Below are 26,148 nucleotides of genomic sequence, written 5' to 3' on the forward strand. Positions count from 1 at the left end.
AAACCTTAAGCTGCAGAATCCAGTAACAGATACAACAACCACAAATTCACTGTTCCTTCCAAATACCTATTTTTCTGGTCATTCAGAAACCATAATACCCATGACCCCTTTCAGGTCACTTGTCTGTGTTTATGCAAACTTCAGCAGAGAGAGTGAATACTAATCAGGGTGAAGAGTTAATATTAAGGAGAGGTCATGCAGAAGTCAGGAAATGCCAGAAAGCTCCACGAGGGCTCACCTGCCAAATTTGGCTCCGCGGCTGGAAGGAATGACAAAGTCAGGAATCCTGCCAGAGCCCAGGGCTGCGCTGCTGGTCCCGCTAGAGCTGTGGTGGGACGAGGCTTTAGATGAGAGTGAGCTGATGTCTGCCAGGTCTCCTGAGGTCAGAGAGCTTATTGTTCGGGATGGGGAGATGTCACTGTCCACAACACAGCGATCCACTACCGGCTCCTCGGATTCCTGACAAAAGAAATTAGCAACAATACCGGATTGCAATAGATCATTTCTTAATCCCTATTGCAATTAAAAAGCCCATGGTGATGTGTCAATAGCCCTTTATAAAGTCACACAATAATTTGTGAATCTGTGTACACGTGACCTCATTTAAAGAATAATGCTGTGCTTGGTGAGTACATAAAGACCGTATATTTGTTTCTATAAAAAAGGTCTCAGTAAACAAGGAATGTCCCTGGATGTTCAAAATAGGTCTAAAAGTAGTCTGTCCGTCAAGGACATATTTTAAACATTAATGGACGTCCAAAATCCATCTTAATAAGTTAGTTAAGTGGTGACCAATCGATAACGTCAGTGGACGTCCAAAATGCGTTTTATACAAGTACTTTATTTCGGGACCAATTAATAATGTCAATGGACGTTCAAAATACATCTAATAGTCATCTTTTCAATGTCTGTGTTTGGACGTATTTTCAACTTTCATTTTCAATCTTAAGAGAACGTTGATCAGATGGCAGTCATTACGTTATTTCAACGTTGAATCAACGGCTAAATGTTTACTGGGGTGTGTTCCATCATTTTTAAAAACTGATATCCACTGCCTGGCCAGAAAAAAAACAGGTCATTTAACTAAGCAAATAGGTAAGAGCCTCCCACTGTATAAATACTGCATGGGTGATTGTGTTTCAGCTGGCAACAAGTTATTAACCCTAACTGATGCAGTGCGTAGCTTTTAATTTTTTAAACAACGATGTCGAGAGACACATCCTGTGGTCGTGGAAAAAATGTTAATCTGTTTCAGAAGGGTGATATTATTGGCATACATCAAGCAGAGGAAACATCTAAGGAGATTGCTGAAATAAATAAAATTAAGAAATGTTCAACGCATTAGTAAAAAGTGGAAGGACAGTGGGGAAACATCTTCGAGGAAGGAATATGGTCAGAAAAATTAAATAAAAAGATCATGATCGGCGATCTCTTAAACATTAGGTGAAATCAAATTGTAGAAAAAACAACAACAGTAGAACTAACTCAGGGATATATTTAAAGTGAAAGTAAATGCATTTCCACATGCACAATGCGAAAGGAACTCAAGGGATTGGGAATAAACAGCTGTGTAGCTTTAAGAGAACCACTTATCAGTGAGGCTAACCAGCAAAAAGGCTACAATTTGTAAACAAGTATAAAGATTGGACTCTGCAGTCATGGAAGACGGTGATGTGGTCTGATGAGTCCTGATTTACCCTGTCCCAGAGTGATGGGTGCCCCGAGGAAGCCTGTGGGGACAGTGCTATTATCTGGGGTTGCTGCAGTTGGTCAGGTCTAGGTTCAGGAACGTTATGTGCCCAAAGATAGAGGTCAGCTGACTACCTGAATATACTGAACAACCAGGTTATTCCAGGTAACTCCAATGGATTTTTTCTTCACTGATGGCATGGGCATATTCTAAGATGACAATGGCTGGATTCATTGGGCTCAAATTGTGAAAGAGTGGTTCAGAGAGCATGAGACATCATGTTAACACATAGATTGGCCACCAAAGGGTCCAGACCTGAACCCCATTGAGAATCTTTGGGATGAACTGGAGAAGCACCGGTCCAAATCTCCCATCATCAATACAAGATTAATGCAACACGGGACAGAAATAAATGTTGTGACATTGCAGAAGCTTGTGGAAACAATGCCACAGTGAATGCATGCTATAATCAAAGCTAAAGGTTGTCCAAATAAATATTAGCGTGTGCAATGTTTTTTTTTTTTTGGCCAGGCAGTGCATTTTAGTTACAACCCATTCTGATCCAATTTCATGAACAAAATGTTGAAATGCATGTTACAAAATGGTACAAAGTACCACTGTGCACAAGAGGGAGTAATGAAATTATTTAACCCTCTGGAGACTGAGGCCTTTCAGCCATGTCTGAGGTAATCTGCCTCGCCTTGACATTTTTACAAATTTCACCCAACTAAAAATGTTTGTTCCCAAAAAGCTACACATTCAGCACAAACACAGCAACAATAATGAGAGAGATGTATGTATGGCATTCATCGGTTTTATTTATTTTTTTAACTCTAAACATGGACTTCCCAAAAATATTACACTGATACATAGTTCAAATGTTCAATGTGTTTTTTCACTGTTAGTTCAGCTGTATTTCACAGAGATAACCTAAGGTGGCGCTATTACACCATCTGTTGGTAGTTGATAAACTGGCTCTTGAACCAAAAAAGTTTGTTCCCAGCTGGAACCAAAGAACAGTAGGTTCTTCAGCACGAACTGTGGCTGAATAATAGGAAATAAGACAGGAACAGAATCTGTTTGTGTGTGTTTCTGGGGATGTGTTTGGCACGACACCATGCACGTTGGCCAGAGCCTCAGCAGGACGCTTGGAACTCAGCAACATTTACACAGGTATTATATCTCATAGAGAGGGGAGGACTGCTGAATTTGACTTATTTCACATGAATCTATGCCTGAAATATTGTAAAAGGAAGTGTTGGATGTGGTGTTTGTGTTTATAAAACTCCATAGAGCTGCGCACAACCACATTAAACTTCACATGCTTTAACCTGTTGTTACACTGATTAAATAAGTAACTGTAATTCTTAAAATCAACAAAATGTTCTTTCTCCTTTTCAGTGGTAGATCGTCTAGTATTTATTTTTAAATAAAATGAACAACAATGATTGTTATATTTTATGAACAAAACTTTGTGCTCCTTTTACATTTCTGCATTTATTAGTCCTGCCCTCCATATTTTCTGTACATCATGTAATGAAAACCACATTTAAACAAAGACATTGATATGAAGCACCAAAGCTTCTCCAGCCCTTTCAATGACAAGGGTATGTATTTTGGGCTTTCCTGTTTTTGAAATACCAGAAACACCTGGTAATACAATATCAGAAACGTATTAGGGCTAATTGCGGTCCGGCAAAACTAGGCTTGCCTAGTTTCTCTTTGCTCTTGTTTCTAAATACATGTGGCTTACACACTGACTATTCATGAGATAGGTGTGAAAACACAGGTGAGAAATCCCCTCCCTGCTGTCTAATTGTGCTTTTCCACCGCATGGGTCCAGCTCTACCTGACTCCACTCGGTTTTCTTAAAGATTGACGCTTTTCCACTAGCACAGCTCCCCTGTGAAATTGAACCGGTGACGTCGGCAATAAAGTCAGGCACCGTTTACTCATTGTGTATTCACATACCGTTTTTGTTTTTTGGACTGAACCTGGCTCTGCGCCCCAGTTCCCACAGATCGGTTTTTCCTGTTGCATGTTCATCTTCCTCTGTAACTTGAGATTTTACAAGCAGCATGTTTGTGTTAAATTTGAATGAGCTCTACCCAATCTGCGCTGTGCAGTGGTTACACGATTTAGTACCTACTTGGCACGGTTGGAACCGGTGCAAGCAGGGACTGGCCAGTAGAAAAGCAAAAGAGCCGAGCTAAGTCGTGTAGGTTCCATGCAGTGGAATAGTTTCAAAAGATAATGACCCATTAGCAACCCCGCCCCTATCAGTTTAGAATGTGTAAGAAGAGATAAGAGGCCATAAAAGATTTTTTTTTTAGTTTATTGAAAAACAAATGGGTACAAGAGCATGCAATAAATGGGTAAAATATCAAAAAGTTCTTCACTGAGCCCAGCACGAGTATCTATACCACCCCCTGCACCACTAGCTCTTCACTGGGGTCATCAGGTAGGCATGAATATTCAAAATAATTGTCAGTCCTGTTCATGATGCCAATCTTTAAAACAGTTTCTGTCTGGTTGTAGACAAAGGAAGACATCACACTTTTCACACTTCCAAGGGGTTTTTATCGTCTTTCCCCTACGCATCCTGCAATGCGTACAGGTCCTGCGGCCAATAGAGGCCTTCAAACTCTTGTCAGTGACCATATCAGCTCCAGGCACTGGCATATGAACACCACCGGATTTCTTCACAGGGCTCTTCTGCGTCACAACACACAGCTGAGCAGCCAGCTCCTCCATGAAAGCCTTGTGGGTCATGCTGTCCTGTTTCAACAGTTCTTTGTGGAGAATGTAGGCATTGGTCGCAGCAATGTCCAAGAAGTGCAGAAAGAGTTTCCTGTACCACTTCAACGATTTGTGCTGCGTCGTGTAGTACTGGATCAGTTGGTCGGACAAATCCACACCTCCCATGTGCTTGTTGTATTGCATGACCGGTGATGGGCACGGAAAGGATTCTGTGGTCCAAACCCCCTGTTCGGATTTCACTCTTCTCTGTACCACATCCCCAGTGAAGGCTGAATGAATGGTGGAGCAGACAGACACCTCCCGCGTATCCATCCACTTCACAAAGAGAAGAGGGCCATCTCTAATCCAGCGGATTGATCCTCTAGGCGAATTCTTTGTCAGGGCATTGATAGTACTGCTTGGGCATTCCTTCCTGGCCTCTCTGTATGTTCCACAAGCACCAAACCTGGAAGCCAACAAGTCCTTGAAAAGCTTTGGGCTTGTGTAGAAGTTGTCCATGTACACATGATACCCTGACCCCAAATACCTTCGGTCAATCAGGGACATGACAGCATCATAAGAGAGTCCTTGGCCTGTGGCAAACTCGTTCTTTCCAGTGTACACCGAAAAGTCAACAGTGTACCCATTGCTGGAGTCTGCAAGCACAAACAACTTGAAACCCCACTTGGTTGGTTTGGCTTTCATGTACTGCGTCATGCTAGTATGTACTCTGCAAGGTACCATACGTTCATCCACAGCAAGATTCCTGCGTGGATGGAAGAAAGACTTGCAGGCGTCCTGAACTGTGTGCATCAAAGGTTTGATCCGGAACAGCTTGTCATGCTCTGGTGTTCCCTTCTTGGCGTCATTCAGCCTGTCCTCATCTGGGTCACTCATGTGTATGTTCCATGAGATTGACCGGTATCTGTCTCTTGACATCACTTGAGGTGGGAAAAGGATGGAAAAGATGCTGTTTTTCCGCCAGTAGTCACTGATGTGATCCAACTTGATCATGGCCATGTAGAAGGTCAGTCCAATGTGCTTGTAAAATTCATCAACTCCAACATCCGTCCATTTGTATTTTGCACCTCTGGCTTTGGTCTTGGCGGCCTGCTTGTTGGTGTTCCTGCAGAGGGTTTTCACAGCATCTTCTGTAATGAACAGCTTAAAGAGCTCAAGGGGAGTGTGTCTTTCCCCTGGGCACAGCTGCACACCAGGTTCCCTTGCCGGTAAAAAACGCAGTGTTGGTGGAGTGGTATCAACACTAGTTTCTGTCCTCCATGACGGTTGTTGCAGAATTAGCTGACAGCGTGCTTTTTTCCGTACAGGCGAGACAAGAGTCTCAAATTTTCTGTAAAATAATAAAGAGTATAAGCGTCAGCAGCAACGACACGTTTTAATGTATTTCAGACTGCTATGGAGCAACCAAGTCATAAATATGAGGTTCAGTGGTTGAAAGCAGCAGAGAGCATCCAAACTTTACTACAAGCCATTGAGCTCCGTGCCTCTGCACAATTCCAAAACATTTACCGTCATCTTCACATATTCCCTCGCTGGAATATACTACTGATCTACCTAGCGCAGAAAATAATCAGCACCAAACATGCTGCAGAAAAATTCGCCAAACATATTTCACTTACTCATCCCAGTCTTCTTTGGGATCAAGACGTTGCTCAAAATGAAGCCATTCCTCGTCACTGTCTTCGCTGCTTTCATCTGAGGAACTGCAGTCTTCTTCACTCTTCACGGCACGGCTCTCCGGGATCTGCTGCAAGGTATCGGCAGTTGAAAAGCGTGACTGCCATCTTGAAGCCCCACGCTTAGTGTGAAATCACAGCCATGTGCTTCTGTTTATATGACTAAATTGTGTGTTGTGTTGCAGTCGTAATCCTCCAATAAGAGCGCCCAGATTATGAATGGGTGGGCCATCAAAGCTCGCGCTGTAACTCTCAGACGGAAACGTGCCTCTTGGTACTTATCTTTCCAGAACAAGTGAAAAAACATTTCCTTTCAACCTCTATATACAGGAGGTCCTCTGGTTACGTCAGTCCCGAGTTACGATGTTTCGTGGTTACGACACATCTCCCATTTACTGTATAAAGCCTTGTTTCGACTTAAGTGGTTTTGCATCGTAAACGTCGTAACGCGAACTTCGTGTTTGGTGTGTGCGGCGCGGCGGAAGAATACACGGTTACGCGGCTCGGGACCGAGGAGGATAGGTGTTAGGATAGGATAAGTGCTTACAGTATGTTATTTACGTACAGTATGTACGTATGTTCCGACTTACACCGAAAATCGGTTTACGACGCGACGTAGGAACGGATTAACGTCGTAAGTCGAGGACCCCCCTGCATTTGAAAAATAGACCCTTTAAGGTTTAGGTGCTATGTTTATTATGTTTCTAGGACAAAATTTCAATGAGTTGCGCAAGTGTTTTGTTGCAAGTTCTGATTTATCCGGGCAGAGGGTTAAAATAAAGTTAGGGCTGGACAATAATTCAATATCAGTATATACCGCAATATAAAATGTTTCGATAACAATGATATAATATTCTTTAATATTTCAGTATACATTATTTACTTTTAATTAATTATTTATTATTCAGGGTGCTGCTGTCAGTTCATGGCACTCACATTTAAAGCGAGTTTAAAAATATTAATGTTTACAAATTCTGAAGGTGGTGTAATGTTTCTTATTTGTTTTGGCAGTTTTTCAGTGGATTTTTTTTATTGTTCATATCAGTATCGGAAATATATCTTATCAACAGAAATTAAGAAAGGTATCGTGATATAAATATTGGCCATATCGTCCAGTCATATATAACCATGTCATACAACTAACCTTACAACAGATTTAATACAGTGTATAAGAATGTTACAATATAACGTTCTCAGACACAACCTGTCCAAATTAACCCTTTCTAAAATGTGCTAAATACAGACCTTAACTCAGTTATGTCTCCCCTCTCAAAACTCTACTGAATGTCTGAAGCATGCTGCATATGTTCCTTACCTCAACAACCTTGCGGCCCACCTCCTTGCCATCTTCATAGTATACATCAGTGATAACGCGGGTGACGGTCGTGCGCACCTCTTGAATGGTGCGGACATGTCTGTGGTGAGAAGGTCCTGTCTGAGAACGGGTCGGAGTGACTGACTCTACCTTTAAAAGAGAAACAGTAGACACTAGTGTCACACCATACACTGTAGTTCAAGTACTAGGACCATTTTAAAATGCTTACTTTGTGGATTAAAGTAATTAAAAATACATAACCTTGCGTTGACTCCATTTTCCCGCCTATGACAGGTTAATTGTTAATATTTGTGTGGGTTTAGGTAGCAAAAATAGCATGTAAGTACTATTATCATCATTATCTTTCACATCTCTAAAGTAAGCAGTGGAGAGGAAACCTAAGTCTTTATTCAGTGATGTATCAAGGCCTCTCTTACCCCTCCTGACAGTCCTCGCGGTCCAGGAGCATCGATGCTAGTCTGCTGGGACACAGCTTTCTTTTTGGCCTAAAAGCGAGAACAGCAAACCTGAAGTATACAATTCATCATTTCTTCCCTCATAAAGATTCAGAACCTTTACTTTGCCTTGAAATATCTTACTTTGCTGGGAGGGCTGGGTGTTGCTGTAAAGTCAAAGCTGGTTTGCTGAGATACAGCCTTTTGGCGTGTAGGTGTTCTGGGCTGCACCTGTCCGGAAGTGCTGGGGGTCTCCTGCTCGTTTATCACAAGGGGTTGCACTTCGGTCAGAGGGGTTGTGGGAGTGCTCAGAGCTGCTGTGCCGTTGGGGTGAGATGGCTGGTGAGCAGCCTCACAGAGTCCCTCTGTACCATTACGCACTGCCTCCAGGGGGCGCTTTGGAGAACATTCAGGGTCCACACTGCTGCTTGGGATACTGTGGACAGTCTGACTCTGACATCTAGTGGACAGAGAAGTAAGAGAGAGAGGGGGAGGGGGGGGGACAAAAAGCAAGGTCAGATATTTGAAAACAGTTTGTAAAGAAAATAAAACAGATTACTGTCATTAAGTACAGGATATATAGGTTATATACCATATACCATGGTTTAAAAAAGTCTTCTCTTTAAAAAAAATAAAATCAATGAAGGGTTTGCAGGCTTTTCCTTTTGCCTAAAACATGAGCAGTGCATCGGAGAAAGCCTTGAAGGAGACCTTACTATAAAAGCTTTATATCAGCCTATAATAAGCTGCATGGCTCCCCCCTTCCCATTCTCTCAGTGGGCTGCTGGCTCTGACCCAGAATAGCCCCCTGATGAGCACCTTTGGTGGTGGAAGTAGGGCACACTACTACTCTGCACAAGCAAACAGGTCACCAGCAAACCCACTTAAAGCCTTCCCAAAATACCTTCTACTGAGGGAGCTTTATTTATAGCTTTAAAAAACCCTTTCAAGGTCAGGCACATTTGAGGAAATCTGTAAGTAGCTCTGTAGATTTTTATGTTAAAGCATAAATGCACAGAAGCAATATCTACAAATTATTTACATTTCCCAGTTAATGCAGTCTCTTCTACTGACACTACACAGCAAAAAAGGCCATTATTTATTGTTTTTTTGATGATTTTAAAAGAGAGAGAGAGAGAGAGAGAAAGAAAGAGAGAAAGAAAGAAAGAGAAAGAGAGAGAGAAAGAGAGAGAAAAAGAGAGAGAGAGAAGCTGGCAAATGGTCGTGTACAAAATTATTATTAACTGAAGTCCTGATAAAAGCAACCACCAAGTAGAATAAATATAAAACATCAATAAATTCTGTCATAAATGTGAAATGTGACCATTGCACCGTGCTCTCAGTAGTGATGCTATAAAGGATCTGTACTGAGATTTCTTAAATAAGAGAAGCACCTGATGGGGAGATCGCTGGACTCTTCCTCCTCTGTTTGCCTCTGTCTGTTAACCTCTCGCACTCTGCTGAAGACGGTTGGACTACTGTATACACACACAAAAAAATAAAATAAATAAATAAATATACAATCCCCCCCCAATTATTTCCAACCAACAGTGTCCTGTGCCCGCTGACGAAGCACTAACACAAACTGTGCAGCATCAGGTGAGCTTCTGTCTCTGAATTTACCTGTAAAATGTGGACCATGAGTTTAGAAGTTTCCAAAGGAGTGCACAGCGAGTGAACAGTGTTCACAACTCAAGCAGCACTGCTGTGTCTGATCCACTCGTACCAATGCAGCGCATACTAACACTCCACAATCATGTCAGGGTCACTCCAGCACTGAGAATGATCCACCATCCAAACCATAACTACACTGTGGTGGCATTGTGTGGGGTCTTCACCATAAAATAACAGGGTGAAATAGGGGCAAAGGATGCTGAGCAACAGATGGACAACCGTCTGTATTTTCAGAACTAAAACTGCACCTACATGGTCAGTGGAGTTCATAAACTGGACAGTACGTGTCGAAATGAGGTGGTAAAAATTACGGCTGATTGGTGAATGTGTGTGTGTGTGTGTGCGCGTTCAATGCTCACAAGTACAATACCAATATATTTAATAAGTCAACATTTTTCCTTTTTAAAATTTTGACTCTGAGGCAAGAATGTCACTGCAGTAATGAGCTGCTCTTTATTTCAGGAATGAGCTAAAGCTGCGATGAATCAGCAGCTGTGAGAGAGCGGAGTAAAAAGGGACTAAGAGCCCACACTCACACAAATGAGCTTTCTTGCATAGCAACCAATCCACGTTACCTGGATACAGCCTTGGCAACAGTGGTAGCCTTGGAGACAGAGCTTTCCTCGCCTGATAATGGTGGTTCTGAAGAGGCATTAAAAAAAAATATTAGAGCAGAAAGCGCTCATCAGTCATTAACTACACTTTCAGAGAAACAACAAAAGGATCATTAGGAAAATAAAATTTACACCATTACTGTGAAATGCATGTCTCATTTTTACAGAAAATAACCGAAAATGGCTCATGTCCTTCTTATGTTGTTTCATACTGGCAGGAAAAAGATTCAATGAGGGGGGGGAAACAAAACATAGAAGAATATGAGAGAGGGAGATCATGAAAAGAGATTCGAGGGATATACATGGGAGAGAGAGAGAGGAAACCATGTGAGGGTGTACACTGGAACAAAATGAGGGAGTGTAAACAAAGATATAGGAAGAAAAACAAAGAGGGAGAGAGACACAGAGCTAAAGCTAGAAGAGAGAAATAATTCAGGATTGAAATGGACAAGGGTAATTGGGGACAAAGGTGAAAAAAACAGTAAGAACGAGAGAGAGAGAGAGAGAGACTGTGTGAGAGAACGAGTGAGAGAGACAGAGAGACAGACAGACTGTGTGTGTGTGTGTAAGGGAAATGGCAAGACAGCAAGAGAGCAAGAGAGAGACTGTGTGAGTGTGTAAAAGAGAGAGAGACAGACAGCAAGAGAGAGCGTGTGAGAGAGCCTGAGACTGTGTGTGTGTATAAGAGAGAGAGAGAGAGACAGAGAGCAAGAGAGAGAGAGCGCACGCGCGCGAGAGAGAGAGAGACTGTGAGAGCGAGAGCCTGAGAATGTGTGTGTGTGTAAGAGAGACAGAGACTCTGTGTGTGTGAAAGTGAGAGAGAGAGAGAGACTGAGAGACAGAGTGAGCCGGAGACTGTGTGTGTGTGTGAGAGAGAGAATAAAATAAAATAAAAAAAAAAAAGGACAGAAGAGAGTAATCTCTTACTCTGTAGGCTAAAGTGGTCCGATCCAGAGCTGCCCTCCTCCGCAGGGCTAATCACCTTCATCCTGAGACTCAGTTTCCCATCACCCACCTCGGAAGCCGGCTCCTCTCCCTCTCTGCTGTCCTCCACAGAGATCTTGCTGTCCGCCATCGTAGTCTCCCTGGTAACGTCGCTCTCCGACGGCTCGTGGAAAGAACTCATTTCTGCAAAATTATGAATAAATAAATAAAGAAATAAAAAAAAAAATCAACAGCCAGGAATAGAGAAGTGAGGCTGGAGGCTAAAGGAGGGGGCGTGTGTGTGTGTGTGTGTGCGCATGTGTGAGGGTACACTGTATTCCTTTGCCTTCTCTTACATTAGCAGGCTGATATCAGAACACTGTACAACAAGTATGCCCACCAATAGGAGTGCTGTGGAGTGGTGTGTTTTTCAGCTGTCTGATGTGCGGGGGAGTGGTGTTCACAGCAGCCCTGATCAGCTCCCCCTCTCTGGGCAGTGTGAAGTGGAACGGAATATCTGCAAAAGAAAAAGTAACCCAATATGCCAGGCTGGTTACCAGAAACCCATTATGCAACAGTTGAGATAATAGGTCATTCATTTCGACCTCTAATCCTACCTCCAGAACTGTCACTCAGGCTTTTGTTGGCCGCATTGTCCATATCCGGACCCTGCGACCCTCCGCTCGGTCTGGCATCAGTGGTCTTAGTGTCCTGCTGTCCAGATATCTGGTCTGAAGTGCCTGGCTGCGAGCTGGTGACCTTGACGCCAGACTCAAATTTCTCTTTCGGGGAGCCTCTCACAGGTTGAGAGGCACTTTTAAACGGATGCGACCTGTCTTTAATCTCCTGAGAAACTCTCGGGCTTTCCTCCACTACCATGATGCTGATGCTTTCGTCACATTTGCTCGGCATAGGTTCCTCCTCCATAGGCTCTGGAGAGCAAACCTGGCTTTGCGAAAGCGCCAGCCCGAGGAAGGAACCTTCCGTCTTACTGGTGCTTTGAATCTCACCTTCATCCATCTTCTGATCCTCCTCATCAGCTACATCTTCAGCTTCCCTATTAGTGTCACGCTTGTGGCTTTGAGACGTGGGCTGGCTGAGCCTTTGCTCGTTTTCGGTGTTCTTAATGCTGTCAACCTTGTGTTTCGGGCTCAGATTTTGTTCGTTTTCCCTTTTCCTAATACTTTCAAGGTCAAGGCTCTGAGATAATGGCTGGCTATGCCTTTGCTGGCTGGAGACTCCTTGTTCTCCTTCATTTGCAGCATCCTTAACAGAAGAGATTACAGACTGAGACAGGGACTGTGATGGCACACTTAAAGCAGCAGAGATAGTTGGTGCTCCAGCTGGTGCTACACTCTGTGAACAGCTGTCGGCAGTCAGGCTTTTACCTAATGTCTCTTTACCCATCTGCTGGGACAGCGGGGTGTTGGGAATGAACTGAGCCTCCTTAGACTGCGGAGAGTCCGCCACATTGTTGCTTACATTCAAACTCTGTTCATTTGGAGAATGTGAGAGGGGCTTTTGCAAAGGAGGGTTTCCCTCATTTTGTTCACTTAAAGTCTGTGTACTTTTAAGGTCAACCCCCTGCGAAACCTGTTGTGAACCAGCAATTTTATTAAGGCCCAAGTCCGTATCAACCTTTCCTGCCTTCTCATTGGAGGGAGCCGGGCCAGTCTCGCTCTTACGTGCTCCAAAACTCCCTTCGGCTTCCTCAATCTGTGTGGCCTGACTGTCATCTTCAACTATGAACACTTGAGTCTTCTTTTCAAAAACACAATTTTCGCTGTTATCAAGCCCCAACTGGAAAGACGCAGCCACCTCTGAAGGCTGGCTCTCAGAAGGATTTTTTGGAGCCACATCTAGTGATGTAGATGTGCTTTCTTTCTGTAGTTCTTTCCTCTTAGACGTATCTGGACCCTCACTGCAGTCCTTAGACTCTAGGCTTGGAGTGGGGACGAAAACATCCTGTTTTGAAGTAAAAGAGAAAAAAGGTGTGTTAGCAGGTAGAAGTGATTACAATAATAACCCAAGTAAATCTTGCAATTATTTTAGCGATTAGTGTTTGAATAAAATCATAACTACAAACATACACATTTATGAGCTCCTGTTGGTGTGGGTTTCCTCTCTTCAGTGATGTACATAATAGCAATTGAACACTAATAGCTTCTACTAGCTACTAGTGAAATTACATTTCAGATCCACTCCAGATTGCAACAAAACCAGCAAACTGATTACTAGGATCACTATAAAAGTAACTAATTTATGTATTATTTAAATCTGTAACATCTCAACCTTGTGAACAATCATCAAACTAAGAATAAAAGGAAAGAAGGAAATGTAAAAAAGTCTCACATGTGAAAACTCAGGCTGTGATGGCAAAGAAAGACTCTTCTCCAAAGTAAAACCGGGGGAATTCTGTGAAACAGGGGTTGAAGCTGTGGGCTTGGAGACAGGGTCTGTGTCCATTGGTTCTTCTTCCTTCCTTTGTGCCTGGTCCTCTGGGGGGCCCGAGGTGTCCATTGGGGATTCTGCAGCCTCATTACAATCTGAATCTGAGGATCAAGGAGAGCAGTTGTGGTGCTTTTCCACTGCATGGAACATACACGACTCTGCACTGCTCTTTTGCTTTTCCACTGGCCAAATCGGGGACCGGGTACTTTTTCAGTCCCTGCTCACGCCTGATTCAAAACGTGCCGAGCAGGTACTAAACCGTGACATGTTAACCCTACAGAACACCGACTGGCCCGAGAGATGTGCATCACCATGAAATGCAGAGCTCATTCAAGTCCAGCTTGTAAAATCTCTTAAGTTACAGCAGCTTTCACATTTATTTTTATCAGACTAACAATGGCAGCTTGTAACTTTACACTGAGGTGTTTTAAAGAAGTTTAAATGCTCCTTGGGCCGATGGCCCAATTTCCAGCGAATGCTAAATGTGCCACAAGGAAAACTGATCTGTGAGAACTAGGTCTCTGAGCCATGTTCAGTCCTAAAAGCAATACATTAATACACAATGAGTAAACAGCACCTAAATTTACCACCTTCATTGTTGTGGATTTTAAAGCCTGCGAGACGATGTTTTACGACGTCACAGTTCCATTTCGTAGGGTAGCTGCGCTAGTGGAAAAGTGGCAAGCTTTAAGCGAGCCGAGCCGTGCCGAGTCAAGTGGAGCCGGACTCATGCAGTGGAAAGGCACCATTAGAGCACTGGCTTTCCGAAAATCTATTTACATATCTAGGAGTGGTACCTTGCTCATTGTCCTGTTCCGTGGGTGAGTTGGGGACAATGATGGGTGTTTGATTTAAATTGTCCTGGGTGGCTGCTACAAAGTCAACAGACTGCCTGTTGGAACAGAACAATAAACATTAGAGGCTGTTGTCCCCAAATCAGGATTTAATTTTACAGAAATCAGTAATCTAATAGTGACTGGAAGCTAGCATCCACAGATTTGCATGAAGTCATTTGCATCAGAGTGAAGAGTTTGTGTTCAATTTGTTTTCAGGCATCTTACTGTGAAAGGCTTTCCTGCACCAGAGTTCCCTGACCGGACAGATGGAGCAGACGGAGACTATGAGCAGGTGTGGACGTTGGTTGCTGCTGATTTTCTGGCTCCTTCACTGTGCTGTCCACATTAGAGCCTGGGCAGGAAAAATACAATTAATATTAGTTAGCCACAACACACACACACACACAAAGTATGGAGCAGTCAGGACTAAAATGAGGACAAGTTTAAAAGTAAACCCAATAAGTCTACAATCACTAACATAGGCACATTATCACTGGCAAAATTCCCATTTAACCCAATGAGAATATTTGTACACATCAAAATACCAAAAATATACACACACACACACACACACAGACTAGGTTCATTCATTATCTGTAAGCGCTTATGCGGTGCACATTGGGCACAAATCAGGAAAAAACCCTGGAGGGGGCGCCAGTCCTTCACAGGGAAACACACACACACTCACACCAACTGACACGTTTTTTGAGTTGCCAACCCACCTACCAACGTGTTTTTCCTCACAGACAGTCACCCGGAGGAAACCCACGCAGACACAGGGAGAAAACACCACACTCCTCACAGACAGTCACCCGGAGGAAACCCACGCAGACACAAGGAGAACACACCACACTCCTCACAGACAGTCACCCGGAGGAAACCCACGCAGACACAGGCAGAACACACCACACTCCTCACAGACAGTCACCCGAAGGAAACCCACGCAGACACAGGGAGAACACACCACACTCCTAACAGATAGTCACCCAGAGTGGGAATCGATCCCACAACCTCCAGGTCCCTGGAGCTGTGTGACTGTGACACCTACCTGCTGCACCCTTTATACACTAGGTTATGGAGCTCAAAAATTATGCACCTAATCAAAAGTGCTACCACAATAACTGATTAACCAGTAATACAAATTTTGACATCATACCAACTACAGTGCATCCACAATACAAAACAAAATACACACTGTGACCTTAAAATATTGACATATGTGGTGCAAACCATAAATAAATATGACTGGAAGTTAATAATACTTATGTTTAATGCTTGTATTTAGACTTCCAAGAAGTGTACTACACTTTCCAGTGAATGGTCAATGCTCTGTAAACCCTGTCCAACACAGCAACAGCTGCTTTGAAAGAGCACATTTGTGGACAGAGCATGGACAGGTTAATTTCATTACAACATATTGACCAGTAGATTGAGTCAGTAGTAAGGTACCACGTTCTATAAGAAGTTGAGAGCCGATCCAAGCCATTCTTACCATTCTTTTCTCCATCAAACAGATCATCCTGAGAGGAAATGACCTCTTCATCTTCAGCCTCTATAGACTCAGTGGCCTGAGAGTGCAGAATGGCCCGGACACTCAGCTGCCTGCCCTCTTTCCTCTGAGGATCTGGGCTGCTGGAGCTCACCTCTGCCCTAAAGTGAGACGGAGGATTTTACATGACACATAGGACAGGTTAGACATAAAAACTAAAACAAACTAAATGATGTTATGCCTTAAAAGGACATCATACCTCCTAGATACGCCATCCTGGACCTCTGATGGCCTGAAGGAACTTTTAAGTCCAGCTGAAGACAACAGAAAGGTTATTACACTTAAATGTTGGTGATTGTATCACATTTTATTTATTCATTCATTCATTATCTGTAACCCTTATCCAATTCAGGGTCGCGGTGGGTCCAGAGCCTACCTGGAATCATTGGGCGCAAGGCGGGAATACACCCTGGAGGGGGCGCCAGTCCCTCAAAGGGCAACACAGACATTCACTCACACACTCACACCTACGGACACTTTTTGAGTCGCCAATCCACCTACCAACGTGTGTTTTTGGACTGTGGGAGGAAACCGGAGCACCCGGAGGAAACCCACACAGACACAGGGAGAACACACCACACTCCTCACAGACAGTCACCCGGAGGAAACCCACACAGACACAGGGAGAACACACCACACTCCTCACAGACAGTCACCCGGAGGAAACCCACGCAGACACAGGGAGAACACACCAACTCCTCACAGACAGTCACCCGGAGGAAACCCACGCAGACACAGAGAGAACACACCACACTCCTCACAGACAGTCACCCGGAGCGGGAAACATTTTATTTAATATTATTTAATTTGATAATTTGCTTGTGATGCTATATGAATGTAAATTTAGAGCTCTGAACACCTTCTGCATATAATTATCTGCATTATTTTGTCATTTTTCTTAATCTTCTTGTGTTTTATCATTTGTTTGATGTCCAGTTATGTTTGTACAGTTCAATGCAACAAGGACAACTACGTTTCCTTTTACATGACCTTTCTGTAACCTGTCCACAGCCCCTAAAATTTCTGGTTTTGTTAATGTTGCTTTTTGATTGGTTTTCTCTGCGTTGTGGCCCATTCAAAAGCAGTCCAAGCAAAAAACACTCCTCGGGGGGAGCGAGTATTACATTTCAAAATAGTGGCAATATTTATATATCACATGAAATTCTTGAGGCCAATTTTACACTGTATGTGCTCTTTAAAAGCGCTGGAGTTATGATTTACTTTGAGGAGTTGCTTTCTGGCTCTCTGTTGGCAGGAGGTTGGCAGGTGTACCCTCCACTTCATCACCACTGTCTCTGTTTTGTGCTTCGTCGAACACACCCTGACTCTCTGACAGCTCCAAGAGACCAAACTGCGACATGCCCTCTAAGAAAATAGAAATAAATACAGGGCATTGCTCAGAACATTAAAATACAAAACACTGCAAAAAATACATTCAAATACAGAATTCAGGTGTGTGTTTCACAAAGCAGGATTTTACAGTTCAGATGTAAACACAAAGATAGTTCATTCCAAGGGGAAAAGACGCTTGGTCAGTCCTCAACTTAAAAGATATATTTCTTGCCTCACCTTCTGTTTGAGCACAATGGGTAGTGGAGTCAGCTCCCGCTTCCATGTCGTCTTGGTCACGTCTAAAAAAGGAAAAAAACAATACATTTTTGCATTGGATTAGAAGGGAGCTGTTAAATTTCCTGCCCAAACGTTATGGGTATAGCCACACTGTTACCTGTTACAACTGTTTACATACCTTTTGGACTTGGAATAAGAACAAACTTCAAACACTTGACTTTGCTCTGCAGCTGTTGAGCTCTGATTGGGCTGTGAATTTTCTAAAACATACAAAAACCTGTTGACATTTTTAGATCACTGGGATTATAATTAGCATCATAGCTTACAGAACGTATAAACACAATCGTACCAGCCTTCTCTGTCTGGCTGTCACTTTGAGAGCATCTGCTTTTGGAGGGGGAGGAGATCAGCTCCTGAAAGAAACAAAGCAGGTCAACTAATTAACTCTTACCTGACCGAACGTGCTGGGAATAGCATCTTTCAGAAAAACACAGACACGTTTCTATTCCTTCATAACTGAGCAGACTGTGAGTGATATTAGGGCTAGAGATTCTTGAACGATACTCTTATTAAATTAAAATTGAGAATAATATTAAAAACTAAACAGATTGAGTTGCACTGCAGTGCTGCAGGTAGGTGTCCCAGTCACACAGCTCCAGGGGCCTGGAGGTTGTGGGTTCGATTCCCGCTCCGGGTGACTGTCTGTGAGGAGTGTGGTGTGTTCTCCCTGTGTCTGCGTGGGTTTCCTCCGGGTGACTGTCTGTGAGGAGTGTGGTGTGTTCTCCCTGTGTCTGCGTGGGTTTCCTCTGGGTGACTGTCTGTGAGGAGTGTGGTGTGTTCTCCCTGTGTCTGCGTGGGTTTCCTCTGGGCGACTGTCTGTGAGGAGTGTGGTGTGTTCTCCCTGTGTCTGCGTGGGTTTCCTCCGGGTGACTGTCTGAGAGGAGTGTGGTGTGTTCTCCGTGTCTGCGTGGGTTTCCTCCGGGTGACTGTCTGTGAGGAGTGTGGTGTGTTCTCCCTGTGTCTGCGTGGGTTTCCTCCGGGTGACTGTCTGTGAGGAGTGTGGTGTGTTCTCCCTGTGTCTGCGTGGGTTTCCTCTGGGTGACTGTCTGTGAGGAGTGTGGTGTGTTCTCCCTGTGTCTGCGTGGGTTTCCTCTGGGCGACTGTCTGTGAGGAGTGTGGTGTGTTCTCCCTGTGTCTGCGTGGGTTTCCTCTGGGCGACTGTCTGTGAGGAGTGTGGTGTGTTCTCTCTGTGTCTGCGTGGGTTTCCTCCGGGTGACTGTCTGTGAGGAGTGTGGTGTGTTCTCCGTGTCTGCGTGGGTTTCCTCCGGGTGACTGTCTGTGAGGAGTGTGGTGTGTTCTCCCTGTGTCTGCGTGGGTTTCCTCCGGGTGACTGTCTGTGAGGAGTGTGGTGTGTTCTCCCTGTGTCTGCGTGGGTTTCCTCTGGGCGACTGTCTGTGAGGAGTGTGGTGTGTTCTCCCTGTGTCTGCGTGGGTTTCCTCCGGGTGACTGTCTGAGAGGAGTGTGGTGTGTTCTCCCTGTGTCTGCGTGGGTTTCCTCCGGGTGACTGTCTGTGAGGAGTGTGGTGTGTTCTCCCTGTGTCTGCGTGGGTTTCCTCCGGGTGACTGTCTGAGAGGAGTGTGGTGTGTTCTCCCTGTGTCCGCGTGGGTTTCCTCCGGGTGCTCCGGTTTCCTCCCACGTCCAAACACACGTTGGTAGGTGGATTAGCGCCTCAAAAGCGTCCGTAGGGGTGTGTGTGTGTGTGTGTGTGAGTGTGTGTGTGTGTGTCTGTGTTGCACTGTGAAGGACTGGCGCCCCCTCCAGGGTGTATTCCTGCCTTGGACCCACCGCGACCCTGAACTGGATAAGGGTTGCAAATAATGAATGAATGAATGAATAAACAGATTGAAAAGTAATTACATTTTTATTAAACGGTATAAAATATCTATATGTTTTTGTTTATTTGTGCTATGCTTGGGGACATATATTAATGCCTATTGCCGAAATTTAAATATGGACATTGGCAGGTTATTGAAACCCATGGACTGTTTCTTAAATACAGTCAGATTGCTCTTGGTAAAATAGGTAAATATTTGTAATTTATCGACGCATTTTAAAAGGGTAATTTTAAGAATGCGAACTTCACCAGGACAGGGCTGTGGGAGGGTGGCTGGAGGTTGGAGAGGCGGCGGGCCAGCAGGGCTCTGTAGCTGCTGTCTGGGTCGTCTTCCAGGGCCACGCTGTCTGGCTGAGAGTCTTCAACAATGAGGCAGGGGTTCTCAGCCTGAGGCAGACTTGACTCCAAATCACTTGCGCCAGGATCCATAAGGAGGCATCAGGGTCAGGAGTCTAGACCTGCAGCAGGAAAAGCAGCAAAGTGGGAGTGGTACATGGCTCAGTCACCTTGTTTACATACAGTGGAAAAACTGGCTCTTTTCTGCTCGTACATACTTTTGGATCAACAAATTTAACACCAGAGACTGGGAGTAAATGTGCACACTTATAAAGTCTTTTCAACTTTCCCATAAAAATGTGGAATTATTTGGAACTGTGATTTACAGTCAAGGTGGCAACCTGGCAAGGAGAAAGCCCAGGCATTCCTGACCCCGGCTGGCTTCCTCCAGCTTCTCCTGAGATCCCCAGGCGGTCACACACCAGCTGGTAGATATTATCCCTCAAACCAAGCCCTGGGCCTCCTCCCAGTTAGTCGTGCCTATTATGTGTTTAACGGGACACGACCATAGGGCATCATCAGAGGCCTTGCATTTTGGGATTGTATCCTACAGAAACGTGTTGTGGGCGGCAGGTAGTGTCGCAGTCACACAGCTGACAGTGACTGTCTGTGAGGAGTGTGGTGTGTTCTCCCTGTGTCTGCGTGGGTTTCCTCCGGGTGACTGTCCGTGAGGAGTGTGGTGTGTTCTCCCTGTGTCTGCGTGGGTTTCCTCCGGGTGACTGTCTGAGAGGAGTGTGGTGTGTTCTCCCCGTGTCTGCGTGGGTTTCCTCCGGGTGCTCCGGTTTCCTCCCAAAGTCCAAAAACACACGTTGGTAGGTGGATTGGCGACTCAAAAGTGTCCGTAGGTGTGAGTGTGTGTTGCCCTGTGAAGGACTGGCGCCCCCTCCAGGGTGTATTCCTGCCTTGTGCCCAATGATTCCAGGTAGGCTCTGGACCCACAGCGACCCTGAACTGGATAAGCGCTTACACATAATGAATGAATGAATGAATGAGAAACATTTGAAATTATTTTTTCAAATAGTTTTAGGATCAAAAGTATATCTTTTGACCTCAGACTCAAAAAAACAAAATGGCATCATTTCAAAAACAAAGGAGTTCACTGATCACTTTGTTATTTTTGGCTAAACTCTATGTAAACAAATACGAAAATCAGAAAAACAATTTTTTTTATGTTTTCTTTGCTGAAATGCATTTGCACAGTTCAGAGAGTCTTTTACCACTTAGAAATATACATTAAATAGAAACTGCCCTCAGTTATTATCAGTCCCATTGCAAGTTACCTTATATATATATAAATTAATCTGAAGAAGATTCCAGGGAATAACTGCAGCGTGCTGAAGTTGTAAAAATAGCTGCAGTAAAATATTAGAGTAACACCCTACGATTCCCAAGCTTCCTAAAGGCTACAGTATTGATCATGCCCTGCTACACAAAGTTCACAGGAAGTAACTGTGGTGTTGTGTACAAAAGAGGAGGCCCGTTAGATGATATTATTAACACTGAACCTTTAATACCTTAGTACGTATTTGCTCAATATAAACTAAACAACCTGAGACTACAGAACAGGTCTTACGACAAGTGTATAACCCACTAATCGTTTATCCTACTGTGTGTAAAGGACCAAGGGACAGTCATTAGGTTCTTACTTTAAAAGACAAAGCCCAACCCCCCGGACAAGCACACCACTGCAGCACAGCGAGCTAACGCTACAGCCGGTTAGCACTGAGAGCTAATAAACCTCTTAGCGCCAAACCACAGCGCAAACAGACCTCAAAACACACACATATATTCATCGTTTAAATGGAGAACACACAGCTATGGTCTTACTGCTCTCTTCGTTTGACTTTCACTCCATTTCCTTGATCTTTGTCCTGCCGCAAAACACGCCACAACTTCGGCAGCACTGCTGCCCTGCCACCAGCACTTCGCGGGAAAACAGCGAAAAAGGAGGCCGCTGATTGGTCAGGAATCTTTTACGAGTCCGCTGATTGGTTAGGACTTCCTCAGCAAGTCACTGATTGGTCAGAAACTCCTCTCTAAGAGCCGATGTTTAGGTTGAAAGCCTGTATCAAGTTCAATGTTGGTTAGAAACACTCAGAAAGTGGGTATTTGATTAGATGTTATGGATTAGAAAGTTTATGAACATTTAGAGACCAATTTAGGCCTACAGAACCCACTGTTTTGCGTGGTTTAAACACGTGTGGGCGGGTCCCTCTACATCTTGACTGCTGTGGTACAGATGTAACTTAACTCCAACTATGGCTTCTACATCCAAACAGTGCAGCACAAAGCTAAATTACGTTAATTCTTTTTTATTGGACATTTAACGCAGTAGTATGTATAGAACTGCTATTGCGCCTTACATAGCTACCCATTTGAGATTCAGAATAATACACACAATTCAGAATTTACAGACAGTCCACAACAATCAAGAATATTTACAATGAGTTGGAGTGGTGTCTGTGATTCAGAATTAATCTCTCGTTCCAGTTTCTATTGTAATGTCTTCCCAGAAAGTGCAATGCACGGTTTGGGAAGAAATAGCGCCCCTTGTGTTGGAACACCTAACTGTGAGTGAGTTCGAGTAAGTGACTGCATATGTGAGCGAGTGAGTGAATGAACTGACTGGCGAGTTAGTGCGTGAATGAGTGAATTACTTTATAAATTACCTTCGTTTTCACATATGAATTCCATGGTGTTTGAAGTATTTTGAAAGTTTGCATCTGTTTATAACATTTTCATTTGAGAAGCAATTTAAGAAATGTTATTTTCCATGATGTGAAAAATAAAATTAAAATATTCTATATTTTTCATTAAGTATAAGTTTAAATTGTTTATAATGGAACCTGACACGTGTTAAAAATGCTAATTTGGATGGAAAATAAATGGAATATTCATATATTATAATGGTCTTATAGCCAAATGCAAATATATTAAGCTAATTCTAGGTGCTAAGATTACGTCATAATGGTGATGATGGCAGCAGATCAATGCATGTCGTTGTCTTATGTATATTAATGGATGCCTGTTTATTATCTGAAATGAATATACATTTTTTGCAATATTTCAGACTTATTATCCCCAAACGGTGCTTAATATTTTATAGAACAAAAAAAAGAACCGACCACCTTAACCCCGGTCTCTTTCTTAACCTAATGAAAGCACGTTTCGTCTCACAAAGGCGCAGGCTGTAAAAGCACATCAGCTCAGGCTCAGGTTCAAGCATCACGCAGCACAGAAACCTCAGCGTTTTCAGTCCGCCCTGAAACACAGTGTCATCCACGCGAGAGCAAAGCGACGCTGAAAACAAACCACCCCCCAGAATCAGAACCGGACCTTTACCTGAGAAGCTGAGATCCCCCCCGCGCCGAGAAACGCCGCTTCTTTCTCTTTCTCGTTTCTGTAAATCCTCGCAGAAGCAGATTGCACGGACGCAACCGACTGTGGCTTCCGTTGCCCTCTTCCTCTCCGGATGATGATGAGGATGATGATGATGATGATGATGAAGGGGTGTGGGACAGGCTGCATGGAAGCCACTTAAAGATGCATTGACTTAATTTTATTTATTTATTTATTTAATTGTCGTTTGGTTTGCACACCTCTGGTCAAAGGGTTGAGGTTCTAAGTAAAATACGTCCTCTATAGAGTATTTAATGGGGAACAAACCTCAGTATTGTGGACAGCACAGAGTTTCTAATAACTTGCCAAGATTAACATTGGAAATAAAAGCTAATAACAGTTATAAAACGTGCCATAACATTTGCATAAGCCATATACTACGTGTCATAAATTTAATGACGCATATTTTTCTTGGTGCAATCATCCATGCAGAGGTTCTATGTATTTGCTGTCTTTAACATAGAGGGGGAAACCCAACCCACAGATCTTTATGGCTACCTGGGTTCAAGATGAAATATGGGCTCTGGGTGGGCTGGGGTACATGGGCTATCTGCTGGGCTCATCAGGTAAATGTGGGTAGCCCACTAACTTTATATACATACATATATATATATATATGGGCTGTAGATATGGGGCCAACATGGGTTTGTTGGCTGAGAAATCTTTTTTTTTTTACAAGTCATCATTTACGTTTTGTTTTCAGTAATTTTCTTTTTCCTCCAAAATGTTAAGTTAATCAAATTAGCAATAATACTGCAATAATGTGCAAATATTTGTTATCAGGTGGAGGATGTGCACTTAGTATTATTTAGATATATTAGATGTTAGAAAACCATCTCCATGGCGAAGCAGGTAGTGTTGCAGTCACACAGCCCCAGGGACCTGGAGGTTGTGGGTTTGAATACTGCGCCGGGTGACTGTCTGTGAGTAGTGTGGTGTGTTCTCCCTGTGTCCGCGTGGGTTTCCTCTGGGTGACTGTCTGTTAGGAGTTTGGTGTGTTCTCCCTGTGTCTGCGTGGGTTTCCTCCGGGTGACTGTCTGAGGAGTGTGGTGTGTTCTCACTGTGTCTGCATGGGTTTCCTCCGGGTGACTGTCTGTGAGGAGTGTGGTGTGTTCTCTCTGTGTCGGCATGGGTTTCCTCCGGGTGTCTGTCTGTGAGGAGTGTGGTGTGTTCTCCCTGTGTCTGCATGGGTTTCCTCCGGGTGACTGTCTGTGAGGAGTGTGGTGTGTTCTCCCTGTGTCTGCTTGGGTTTCCTCCGGGTGACTGTCTGTGAGGAGTGTGGTGTGTTCTCTCTGTGTCGGCGTGGGTTTCCTCCGGGTGACTGTCTGTGAGGAGTGTGGTGTGTTCTCCCTGTGTCGGCGTGGGTTTCCTCCAGGGTGACTGTCTGTGAGGAGTGTGGTGTGTTCTCCCTGTGTCTGCGTGGGTTTCCTCCGGGTGACTGTCTGTGAGGAGTGTGGTGTGTTCTCCCTGTGTCCGCGTGGGTTTCCTCCGGGTGACTGTCTGTGAGGAGTGTGGTGTGTTCTCCCTGTGTCCGCGTGGGTTTCCTCTGGGTGACTGTCTGTGAGGAGTGTGGTGTGTTCTCCCTGTGTCTGCGTGGGTTTCCTCCGGGTGACTGTCTGTGAGGAGTGTGGTGTGTTCTCTCTGTGTCGGCGTGGGTTTCCTCCGGGTGACTGTCTGTGAGGAGTGTGGTGTGTTCTCCCTGTGTCGGCGTGGGTTTCCTCCAGGGTGACTGTCTGTGAGGAGTGTGGTGTGTTCTCCCTGTGTCTGCGTGGGTTTCCTCCGGGTGACTGTCTGAGGAGTGTGGTGTGTTCTCCCTGTGTCCGCGTGGGTTTCCTCCGGGTGACTGTCTGTGAGGAGTGTGGTGTGTTCTCCCTGTGTCCGCGTGGGTTTCCTCTGGGTGACTGTCTGTGAGGAGTGTGGTGTGTTCTCCCTGTGTCTGCGTGGGTTTCCTCCGGGTGACTGTCTGTGAGGAGTGTGGTGTGTTCTCTCTGTGTCGGCGTGGGTTTCCTCCGGGTGACTGTCTGTGAGGAGTGTGGTGTGTTCTCCCTGTGTCGGCGTGGGTTTCCTCCAGGGTGACTGTCTGTGAGGAGTGTGGTGTGTTCTCCCTGTGTCTGCGTGGGTTTCCTCCGGGTGACTGTCTGAGGAGTGTGGTGTGTTCTCCCTGTGTCCGCGTGGGTTTCCTCCGGGTGACTGTCTGTGAGGAGTGTGGTGTGTTCTCCCTGTGTCCGCGTGGGTTTCCTCTGGGTGACTGTCTGTGAGGAGTGTGGTGTGTTCTCCCTGTGTCTGCATGGGTTTCCTCCGGGTGACTGTCTGTGAGGAGTGTGGTGTGTTCTCTCTGTGTCGGCGTGGGTTTTCTCCGGGTGACTGTCTGTGAGGAGTGTGGTGTGTTCTTCCTGTGTCTGCGTGGGTTTTCTCCGGGTGACTGTCTGTGAGGAGTGTGGTGTGTTCTCTCTCTGTCGGCCTGGGTTTCCTCCGGGTGACTGTCTGTGAGGAGTGTGGTGTGTTCTCTCTGTGTCCGCGTGGGTTTCCTCCGGGTGCTCTGGTTTCCTCCCACAGTCCAAAAACACACGTTGGTAGGTGGATTGGCAACTCAAAAGTGTCTGTAGGTGTGAGTGTGTGAGTGAATGTGTGTGTGTTGCCCTGTGAAGGACTGGCGCCCCCTCCAGGGTGTATTCCCGCCTTGTGCCCAATGATTCTGGGTAGGCTATGGACCCACCGCGACCCTGAACTGGATAAGCGCAGATAATGTATGAATGAAGTCAAGGGTCATGCAACGATTCACACACTGCACAGATAGAAGTACAACAATCAGCCATAACATAACTACCACCTCCTTTTTGTCTAAACTCACTGACCACTCTCTCAGCTTCACTGACCATACATGAGAACTTTGTAGTGCTTCAATTACAGACAGGAATGAGAATAATTCACCAACCAAAAATATCCACTACCCAAAGAGCATCCAGTCTGTGGTGGTCCTGTGGGGATCCTGACCATTGAAGAATG

General features: G+C 44.6%; 2 protein-coding genes across 4 annotated transcripts in view; both read right to left on the reverse strand.

The window, feature by feature from the left end:
- Positions 1-23,201, reverse strand: part of LOC136677337 (TP53-binding protein 1-like) — a 27,461-nt gene extending 4,260 nt beyond the window's left edge. For 2 of the 3 annotated variants that reach the window (XM_066654857.1, XM_066654855.1), the window contains exons 1-20: positions 21,571-21,673; positions 19,657-19,865; positions 17,863-17,926; positions 17,692-17,773; positions 17,514-17,575; positions 17,166-17,309; positions 16,144-16,198; positions 15,888-16,045; positions 14,621-14,747; positions 14,357-14,451; positions 13,461-13,660; positions 11,726-13,073; positions 11,509-11,625; positions 11,112-11,312; positions 10,146-10,212; positions 9,291-9,374; positions 8,041-8,356; positions 7,879-7,947; positions 7,442-7,591; positions 239-459 (exon numbers count right to left, since the gene is read on the reverse strand). In XM_066654857.1, coding sequence (XP_066510954.1) covers positions 239-459; positions 7,442-7,591; positions 7,879-7,947; positions 8,041-8,356; positions 9,291-9,374; positions 10,146-10,212; positions 11,112-11,312; positions 11,509-11,625; positions 11,726-13,073; positions 13,461-13,660; positions 14,357-14,451; positions 14,621-14,747; positions 15,888-16,045; positions 16,144-16,198; positions 17,166-17,309; positions 17,514-17,575; positions 17,692-17,773; positions 17,863-17,926; positions 19,657-19,836 — 3,740 coding nt within the window. In that variant the 5' untranslated portion in view covers positions 19,837-19,865; positions 21,571-21,673. Of the gene's footprint in view, positions 1-238; positions 460-7,441; positions 7,592-7,878; positions 7,948-8,040; positions 8,357-9,290; positions 9,375-10,145; positions 10,213-11,111; positions 11,313-11,508; positions 11,626-11,725; positions 13,074-13,460; positions 13,661-14,356; positions 14,452-14,620; positions 14,748-15,887; positions 16,046-16,143; positions 16,199-17,165; positions 17,310-17,513; positions 17,576-17,691; positions 17,774-17,862; positions 17,927-19,656; positions 19,866-21,570; positions 21,674-23,085 lie in introns of those variants that run through there. The other variant, XM_066654856.1, reaches the window with a different exon arrangement.
- Positions 3,392-6,511, reverse strand: LOC136676523 (piggyBac transposable element-derived protein 4-like). The gene is made up of 3 exons (XM_066653610.1): positions 6,489-6,511; positions 6,070-6,234; positions 3,392-5,780 (listed from the first exon to the last, which is right to left on the reverse strand). The coding sequence occupies exons 1-3, from the start codon at positions 6,509-6,511 to the stop codon at positions 4,178-4,180; spliced, it is 1,791 nt and encodes a 596-aa protein (XP_066509707.1). The 3' UTR covers positions 3,392-4,177.
- Positions 23,202-26,148: the final 2,947 nt, after the last annotated feature.

This window comes from Hoplias malabaricus, chromosome X2, assembly GCF_029633855.1.
Source record: "Hoplias malabaricus isolate fHopMal1 chromosome X2, fHopMal1.hap1, whole genome shotgun sequence".
Classification (NCBI taxonomy): domain Eukaryota; kingdom Metazoa; phylum Chordata; class Actinopteri; order Characiformes; family Erythrinidae; genus Hoplias; species Hoplias malabaricus.

Excerpts from the sequence above, each read along its gene's own strand:
- LOC136676523 (XM_066653610.1), bottom strand. The coding sequence starts at position 6,511 with ATGTGTCGTAACCACGAAACATC. Across the intron at positions 6,235-6,488 it reads TGTCGTAACCACGAAACATC|ATGGCAGTCACGCTTTTCAA; the intron begins GTAACTCGGGAC and ends TGGGGCTTCAAG. Across the intron at positions 5,781-6,069 it reads CCCAAAGAAGACTGGGATGA|AAAATTTGAGACTCTTGTCT; the intron begins GTAAGTGAAATA and ends ATTATTTTACAG.